The sequence below is a fragment of the Rutilus rutilus genome, assembly GCF_951802725.1.
Source record: "Rutilus rutilus genome assembly, chromosome: 4".
Classification (NCBI taxonomy): domain Eukaryota; kingdom Metazoa; phylum Chordata; class Actinopteri; order Cypriniformes; family Leuciscidae; genus Rutilus; species Rutilus rutilus.
The window spans coordinates 37,171,798-37,181,598 of record NC_140212.1 but is presented as its reverse complement, the minus strand read 5'-3'; the positions used below and the strand labels follow the sequence as shown (position 1 = coordinate 37,181,598).

The 9,801-nt window shown below is 39.3% G+C and overlaps 1 protein-coding gene across 1 annotated transcript; it reads right to left on the bottom strand.

Annotated features, from left to right (window-relative positions):
- LOC311289234 (uncharacterized protein) lies at window positions 1-2,297 on the bottom strand. Its single transcript, XM_084407071.1, has 3 exons — window positions 1,730-2,297; window positions 1,091-1,222; window positions 1-458 (listed from the first exon to the last, which is right to left on the bottom strand). Exons 1-3 carry the CDS (start codon window positions 2,244-2,246, stop codon window positions 178-180), a joined length of 930 nt encoding a protein of 309 aa, XP_084263197.1. The 5' UTR covers window positions 2,247-2,297; the 3' UTR covers window positions 1-177.
- Between the last annotated feature and the right edge of the window lie 7,504 nt (window positions 2,298-9,801).

Here is a 9,801-nt window from a genome sequence, read left to right as displayed (position 1 = left end):
ATATATATATATATATATATTTAACCCAGCATTTTTTTGAATGTACAGTAATCTATTGCAAATTTCAAACACACACATTATACCTCATTAATACAGGTTCATATGTTAATGATTCTTCATGATTTCCATCTTAAATCATACGCTGAAGGTTCAGAATCACATTCTGCAAAGCTCCTGTTATCTTAAGGGAAACAGTAGGAAACCACTGAAAGTGTTGTGGTTATACTGGTCATCAAATATCCTCGCGTTAGGCCAAAGTCTCACATAGACAACATCTCCAACCTCCAGGATCAACACAACTCCATTCGAGGAGTGTAACACATTCTGAGGCTGATGAGCATATGCTATAACCATACGCTCTCCATTCTTATAAATGGATGCACCTGATGTAGTTGGGCCATAACCATGTATAGAGATTCTGAACATGTACGCTCCTTTCAGTGGGGCTGTGAAAACACCTAAATCAAATAACAAGAGATACAGAATCAGATGTTTCCTGTATGATTGTTACTTTAATTATCAAACACACTGTGTAATATTTTCAAAAGATGGCAGATCATTTCAGGCTGTTTACATGACAACAATGTACTAAAAATGGACAAGTTTTTTCTTTACATTTGTCGCGGACAGACGTTGTCAAAACAATCCCCATTAACACGGGTTCGTGGAAACTACTTTAAACGCTGTATTCTGCTGCCTGGCCAGTAGGTGGCAACGTCACTTTGTAAAGAAACACCACGCACCTTTAGACTGATCACGTATTACGCATGACATCACTGTTTACACAAATTCATGTTTTTGTTGTTTACACAGAGACGATAATGGTATTGTTTCCAAAAACTTGCACTTTGAAGCCCAATTTCAAACGTTTGCGTTTTCAGTCCCCCAATGAATGAACGTGTGAATGAACGGCCAAAGCGCATAAACCTGAATCACATACAAATTTTTACGTGTTTAATTGAAACCGGTGTCGTGTAAACAGCCCCTAATTCACTAATACACATTACACAACTGCAGAGAGGTCTGAATGGAGCAGAAGGGTTTTCATTACTATAAACTGAGTTTTATGACTCATTTCATTGATAATTACCTGTAATTGGGTTGTAGGCGTTCCCTATGTTTGTGAAGACGTTCCTGTAGGTTAGTGTGAATTCAGAGGTAAAAGGACCAATATGTCCATTGCCAGATTGCATCAGTGAAGCTGAAAAAGCTATTTCTCTGTCTGTTATTGAAAAACATAACCAATATTGTGATATATTACTGAATTACACTGAGAATGTACAGATGAAACTCGAAAAATTTGAATATCGTGCAAAAGTTTGTGTATTTCAGTAATTCAAATTAAAATGTGAAACTAATATATTTAGTATATAACTATATACATATGCATGTTTATACTTTTCAGATGGCTGACATTTCTGTATTTAAAATCCTTTTTTATTATTGTTTTCATGTAATATTCAATTTTCTATAACTTTTTCATAAGCTGTAAGCCATTATCATCAAAATTATATTTTCCTTTCTCAACTCCACTTGACCCAAAGTAAGATTTGAGATTTCTGTGAAGGAATAAAGATTCTGTTAAATGACATTTACACTTCTTATTGTAATAGATAACACAATTTACACAGTATACACTCAACTTTACTCTAACATTTACACTATGCATCGTATTGCAGTGATGTTTTACTTTGAGGATCATTTATAAATGAATGTTTTGGTGAGGTACCATCATTTTTCTTTTTCAGCTCTTCCAGGATAAACGTCTGTTGTTCTGCAGCCTTCTCAGCATCCCTCAGTCTCGTCTCTAAAGCTCTGATGTTTGTTTTCTGCTCTGTATCTGTGGCGGTCAGTTCTCTGATGTTCACTTTCTGCTCTGTAACTGTGGCGGTCAGTTCTCTGATGTTCACTTTCTGCTCTGTAACGGTGGCGGTCAGTTCTCTGTTGATGGTTTTCTGCTCTGTAACTGTGGCGGTCAGTTCTCTGATGTTCACTTTCTGCTCTGTAACGGTGGCGGTCAGTTCTCTCAGCGCTGCATGGATGTCAGTGAAGAACAGATGGTAGTTTTGTTGGCTGTCAGTTGAAGCTTCATCTCTCAAAGTGTCTGTTTGAGGTGGATTCTGTCTTCCGTCCTCAGATCTGAGCTGTTGACTGATCTCATTCTCATTGAGTCCTCCATCTACCTGATGCTGTACGACACACACAAAGGTTTCCAACAGCAGCAGTAAACATACTAAACCCTTCATTCTTCACTGATGTTTGTTTCCAGCTCTTGCTCTGTCATCCTCACAGCCTCTCATGTTCCTTTTATAGTGTCCTGATTTACTGTCTTTGTACTTTATCTGTATTACTTTAGATAAAGAAGTAGGTCAAGTTAATTGTTAATCATAATAAAAGGGATGTTCCGGGTTCAATGGATGTTTATCTCTATTCACAACATTTGTGGCACTATGTTGATCTCAACAGAAATATATATATATATATATTTATTATTATTATTATTATCATTTTATATTGTAGCGTTTATACGCCCACGTATAAATATTATTAATTATTATTCATACGGATTATGATCAATAATTAATATTTTAATTATTTTTAATTATTTTCAGAATTTACTGTAGCAGAATCAATAGTATGATCATTTTATCAGTTCCTCCAATGAACAGAAAGCATAAACAAGTATTAACTCTAGGAAATATAATATCTTCCTGGCCAAGAAAGAATTAATCCCCAGCTAACAATAAATTACGAAGTAAATTAAGGGTAACAGCATAGGTAACTTAAATCGAAGTTCAAGACAATAAATCTGATAAGCACACACGAGTAATCTCTCTTAAATACAAACAATACTTTATTGATTATATAGGCTACTAACACATAAAGCTAATATCTAACACAAACACACTCTCACACACACACACACACACATTCATACGCGTTGCAGGAAGGGATAGAGTGAGGAAAGAGTGGGTTTAAAAGTGAGAGGATGAAATCTCAAGATTCCATATGCACATTAGACATGACCTGAACGAACCATCAAACATTAATTTAACCCATCTATCGTTTCTTAGACAGGTTATTAAATTATATCAATACACCAGTTCAGCTTTAGTCTGGAGGTACTTGCGTCTTTGCTTTTGGGGATTCCCTTTGTTGCATAAAAGGGGGTTTCCCGGTCCGTTCGTTGGCTGGTCTCCTCGTGCCTGATGTCTGCGGCGGCCAGTCATGTGGTGTGCTGGAGCTGCTGAATGAAAAGTCTTTGAAGTTGAAAGCGTGCGTTGCAGCCGTGAATCGTTGACCGAAACTTTGCCGCAAAACTTTACTTAAAACCGAGACTTTCAATCGGAAAAGAAATGATGACTCAGAAAAGAAATGAAATTGAGAGGAGTAGATGATGGCTTGAATGAAGCTGTTTAACCCATGTTCTTCAGATCTTGATTTGGGTTATTTCGTCTGCGCGTTTACATGGTTCCTAGTCTGAGAGAGCGAGAGCAGAGAGAGAGAGCGAGCTTTGTTTCTGTCTAAGATTTTTAAACTCAAAGTTTGTCCCACCTCCTGAAGAGATCGGACCAATTAGATACTGGCTTTTTTTCTTGTCGTAAATCATGCGTTATCTGGGATCTCCTTACTCTCCACGCTCTAGCAGAGAGTACAGAGGCCACAGTTTAGACATTATTACCATTATAAGAATACGAAACATTTTACACAGATTTCAATCAAGCCATCTTTTGAATCATGAGCATACGATCATATTGATATGAAACACAACACACTTTCATTCAAACATCTAACAGTTATAACAATTACATGAATTATATGGGATCTAAGCATATTAGACACACATTTATTGTAGACACAAAATCGAATCATTGTAGTTGCATGATGTTTGATTTATAAGTCCGTTGAAAATTGTTCTTGAATGATTTTATGTATAGTTAGGTAAAATCTCAGTTCTCTGGATTGAAAAGAAGAGAATTGGTTTGTTCGTTCAGAGGTCCTTAAGGAGGAGGGGGTCTGGAATGTTGTGGGCTCGAGTTGTGTCATCTCTGAACCAATCATTCTTTTCCAAGCTATCTCACATTGACAAGTTCTTCCTTTAGCTGGGCTCATAAAAGTTCTTAGTTGGGGGTTTTCGTTGGTTAGCGTAGACTAGCTGGAGCCTGATTTTATGGCCCTGGATTGGTGATTTGAATCTGGAATGTGAGGACTCTTGTGTCAGACCTTGGTCTCTGTCTTTCTCTTAACCAATCAGTAATTTGGCAACAAAGCTAGCATTGACTAGTTATGTGTTAGCGCTGGGGGCTCTTGTAATTAGTCAGACCGGTGATGATCATGAGATGTTCTGAACAAATCTTCCTCTTTGTTCGGCAGGAAGTGGGAAGTTTGAACTAATTTTCTGGAAGAAGATTAGTTGGTAGTTGGTTTCTACCCATTGTCGCTACAATATATAAGATCAGCGGAGGGATAATCACAGAAGCACACACCTCCGGTCGTTGAATGGTTAAAATCTCACACTTTAATAGTATTTATTAGCACCTAAGAAAGTAAAAAAGGCTGTGACTTTATTTTTGAGTGACTTTATTTAAATTAAATATATCAGCTATTGTCACATGCCGGTGATTATCCTGACCTCTGGTATATTTCTGACCTCTGATATAGATGGTCACATGACTCTCTATCTTACAAAAGTTTACAGGTTTATCAGATTTATGTTGACAAAATGTTGCTGATGGGGTTTAACTTGTTGAATCCACAAAATTCCTTTAAATGTCTTTTTCCCCCCACATGCAACAACATCCTGTATTAACAGAAGTAGAACTGAATAAATGCATGGATTAATAAATACAAAAAGGTAGTTTGAGGACAAAATCAATGTCATTCTTTCCTTGATGCTACTATACAACATATACATGTAATTTGAATGACATGTATTACATTTATAAAACATAAAATGTAATTATTAACCTGATTTACAGCTTTTCATGTACAAGAATGCCCTAGATTTTGGGTTTCCCAGTAACTGGTTTACAATAACTTGTTTTATGGTACCATAATGTGAGCTGTTGTTTTGTGGTGTGAACTTTGATCTTAACACCTTTAACCTTATTATTTATTATTACACGGCTCTGTGGAATACTTGATTCTGATTGGTCAATCGCACCATCCAGCGGTATGTTATTCCCAGATAACAATCGCTGAAAACAGAAACACAGGCTCATCCGGGTTACTGAAGTCAGCAGTGCTTTACGCTTGCTAGGAACAGTTTTTCTTTGTGGAAGTTTTGCATTTGGTAAGCTTATAAAATATTACAACTTAGTCAAATCAATATTTTGTGTACAGTTATTTAATTATGCCATCCAGTATCATAGACTCGCTCTATCGTTTCATACTAACGAAGCCGCTGCCATTTTGTGACTATTGTTTTGTACACTGTCAGATTATAAGAAACAAACAGGTACGATTTTGAAACAGTTTAATCTGAAATCAATATCACTTATCTCCATAATTATTTAAGTGGCGAAATGCTGTGTAATAAGTAATATGACTGTGTACCGTATCTCTTAAATGTCTCTAGTTTGAACTTGCCGCGTTGCAACTGCTCTCTCCGTGAAGCTTTGCGTTTAAAGACCTATTATAATATTTCAAGTCAAATCAATATTTCAAGTAGCCGTGTAATAAGTGGGATAATGTACATCCAGCCGGTGGTTCTCTCAAAATAAACCCCCTTCAGTCTGATGGAAGACCTCATGTACATCACCTTGTTGGGGGTTTATTCTCAGGTTAGGTATAGTTAGTTAAGTCTTGCTGTCACAGACACTCATTCTTAGGGGCGGTTTACACGATACCATTTTCAACTAAAAACTTATTATGCATTTTGGGCGTTTGTTTACACGACAACAGCTTTTGGTTGCCTGAAAACGCAACTTTTTGTAGTGCAAGTTTTTGAAAATGGTCTCTGTGTAAACAACAAAAACGTAAGTCTCTGAAGACCATGAGGTCATGCCAGGGCCTTTCATGCCGTTGCCTTTCAACGTCGTCATCCGTGCTTACTTGAAGTAAATGTTTGAGTTTCATCATCATGAAAAGGTCAAAGCCATCAGGGGCTCAGTATCGTATGAAGAAAAAAGAAGATGAGAAAAAGAAAGCAAAATATACAGGTATGTTACAAATTGGTTAATTGTTCTACTACTACAAGCTCCATCATCACGACGAGCAAAACATGACACTGTGACTGCATTATTAGCACCACGGGACGGATTTACGTCATGCTCATTTCAGCTGCGGAATATTATAGCAGGGTTTTTCCTGCATTGAAATTGATTTGGCGGCCGCAAAAAAGCGCATTTTTGTCCCGCCAAAAGCCTTATTTGATCGGTGAGTGATGTAGTAGATGGCTGCTGTGCTATGCTTGTGACAGTGCGCATGTCAGTTAACCGTAGACTCACTGTATTTCGGACATCACGGTATTCCGGACACTTGACCTTTTTCCGCAAATTCTATAAATAAACACTTTCAGGTCATGGCATCTATATATATCCGTGTCATCTTTGCCGCCTCGTTTCAAAGAAATCCATGTGAGTTTCTAACGTACACCAACGACTGTTCAGATACCCGCGGGGGTAGGATTTTCCGGCAGGACAAAAGGAAGAGGGGAGAATACCTCGGCTCTTAAAACATGATCCCCCACCAGAAAATGACAAAAAAAACATATGTTTAAGTTACTTATAAGCCATAAAAGTAATGTTAATAACGTTAATCATAATTTCTATAACATTAAGTTATTTGAGGACCCAATAAAAATGAATCTAGACATTTTATAAAAGGAACTTTTAATAACATGAAAAAGATTAACATCAACAAAAAACTATATACATTTAAGGTTAGGTTTCCCCCTTGCCCTGGTGTGTCCTGGCCTCTCTCCCTGCCTATTAAAAAGAAAAACATTAATGCTTTGCCATAAGTATAAGAACTCACAACAGTGTAACATTACAATTTTAACATTGCACCACCATTTTGGACTGTCATGTGCTTCACATGAGGAATCGTTGATTAAAAGAGTGTATAGACGCTTATAAATAATAAATATACAACATATGAAGATTAAGTTACTTCCTTTGAACATGGATGTGCATGGTTGTTTTATTGAAAAGTGGTAACTGTGTATTATTGTATAGCTAATATGCAGCTGATAACATAACATTGTGTTATAGTCATTTAGTTATATTTAGTTATAGTCATTTAGGGGGTGGGTGGGGGGTTGAATCTCGCCTAGGGTGCCAAAAAGGCTAGAAACGACCCTGGGTCATGCACATGCGTATTATGTGTTCAGTCTCTAGTGTTTCATCGCCATCTAATGGCCTGGCAGCAGAAAACAGAATTTTTAGTTGTTTTCGCAGATCCGTGTGAATGGGGATTGCTTTGACAATGGTGTGGTTAGTTAATGCGTTCATGACATCAAGGCTAGATTATTGTAATGCTCTTATGGGTGGTTGCCCTGCACGCATAATAAACAAATTACAGCTGGTCCAAAACGCAGCAGCTCGAGTTCTTACCAGAACCAGGAAGTATGACCATATTAGCCCCATATCAACACTGCATTGGCTCCCTATTAAGCACTAAATGGTTTAGCTCCGCAGTACTTGAGCGAGCTCTTAACGCATTATAGTCCTTCATGTCTATTGCGATCTCAAAATTCCGGCCAGTTGATAATACCTAGAATATCAAAATCGACTGCTGGCGGTAGATCCTTCTCCTATTTAGCACCAAAACTCTGGAACAGTCTTCCTAACATTGTCCGGGAAGCAGACACACACTGTCAGTTTAATATAGTGTATTGTACATGTGAGTCAGAATGTGTCTAAGAAGTGTAATGGGTATTGTAACAGGAACTAATTTCTCCCTGCTTTTATTGTTCTGTTAAAGGTAACAGGTTAAATCTAGATGTAACCTCGCCCACTGAAGGAGCTCACAGGTAAATCATGTAAAAAATGAACCAGCAGTCAGGATTTTAATATAAACACTTTTACACAGCAGTTTTATTTAACAAAGTCCCTTCCATAGGAACACATAAAAGAAACATAATAATCAAAAAGAACAAAATAAAACAACCCAGGCAATACACTGAGGTACAAGTGGAGTGAATAAATAAATAATACTCCAAGCAAACAATTCATTCACCACAGCATTTACCTATATGTGACACCCTCACACCAAACCACTGCATTCACTACAAGTAAACACCACACGTGCGCCCACTGCCCCTCGAGTGCCACCGCCTGGGAAAACCTAAAAAGAACAAACACATTTAAACAAACAGCTCAGCAATACTTCATTCTTATGAACACCATGCTATGTCATTACTTCCCAACAAATGTCTAGTCAAAAAGAGGACTCACTTAACATATGCTGAGGACACTTAAAACACAAATTCCAGTGAGTTCAAAGACTCATTAAAACACCATATTAGATAAAAAGCAATAGAAAACAAAACTCTAATTTAGACAGATAACAATCGGTGCCAGTCCTACATTAAAAATGCACAAGCTAGTACATTTCTATAACAAAACAATGAAATACCAATTATCGATACGGCTAATACCTGGTTCTCTTACGAGAGGTTCTCTCGTATTGCGTAAGTTTGCTTACGCTACGGGTAAAGTCTTCTTTTCTCGAGATCTGAAACCAAAAATTATCCTTAATTTTGTATTTATTGTCAACGCAGTGTGGCAGCCAGCAGACCATAGCAGGCTGTATCAGCGTGCTTATTGGCTGACCTGCAGCAACTGCAGCAGCCTACCGGTGAGCCCCGCATGACGTCGCACCCTCTACGCGTCACAGCCCGCCAGAATGGGTGTGGCTTAGGGTATATAAGGACGGGCTCAACAGGCTGATCTCTGATTTTTATATCTTCAGCGAAGCTCTACGCATCGCTGGATCTGGAGAGCCGCCGCCGTCGAAACAAGAGACCAGCAAGCCCAGGAAGCATCTGAGGAAGCCGGCCGTCTTCGGCACCTTCAGCCATCCGTGCCTGCTACGCTATCCGGCGACAATATCCTTTATTGCGTACTGCTTTATTGCTTTCTGTGTGTGTGTGTGTGCGCTCGCCGCCGCGACACACACTTCCTAAAAGAGCGCGAGGCGTTTTTCTAAAAATGCCTCGCAACTTCCGTGGCTCTTGTTAGTCCCGCCGAGGCCGGACTACCAGCCCCACTCAGCGACGGAGACCGCCACGTTATTTGCGCTCTCCGCCTGGGTCGAGACGGGCCGCGCAAGAAGAAGCGCTGCCCGAAGACGCTCTCCCTCTGTTCGAGTCGCGCAACTGCGCCGCTCACAAGGGATGACAGAAGCGCTCACCGGCGAAAGGAGGACAGAGAGTGGTTTAGTCCCGCCGAGGCCGGACTACCCTCCATCTCTCACGCATTTCTCAGTCCCCTCTTAAGTTCAGGTGACTGGAAATATCAATATTGCAGTGAATGAGCCTGTTATGATACACGCACGCCTGCAAACAAACGCCGACGCGAAACATGATGACGCTCTCTGGCTATTCGCCTCTTCCCGCGCTCTATCCCTTTGTTGAGCTGCGCAACCGCGCCTCTCACAGGGGATGTCAGAAGCGGACGGTCACGGGGCTGGCCTTCTTTACGTTACAAGAAAGCTACCCCGCGACGAAAGGAGGAAAGAGAGGCCGGACTAACCTCCATTTCTCACACATTTTTCAGTCCCCTCTTAACCTGTTAACCGTTGCCAGTGCGCCCGCTCACTGAAGCGTTATTTATTTATTTAATTCAAAATTACTAT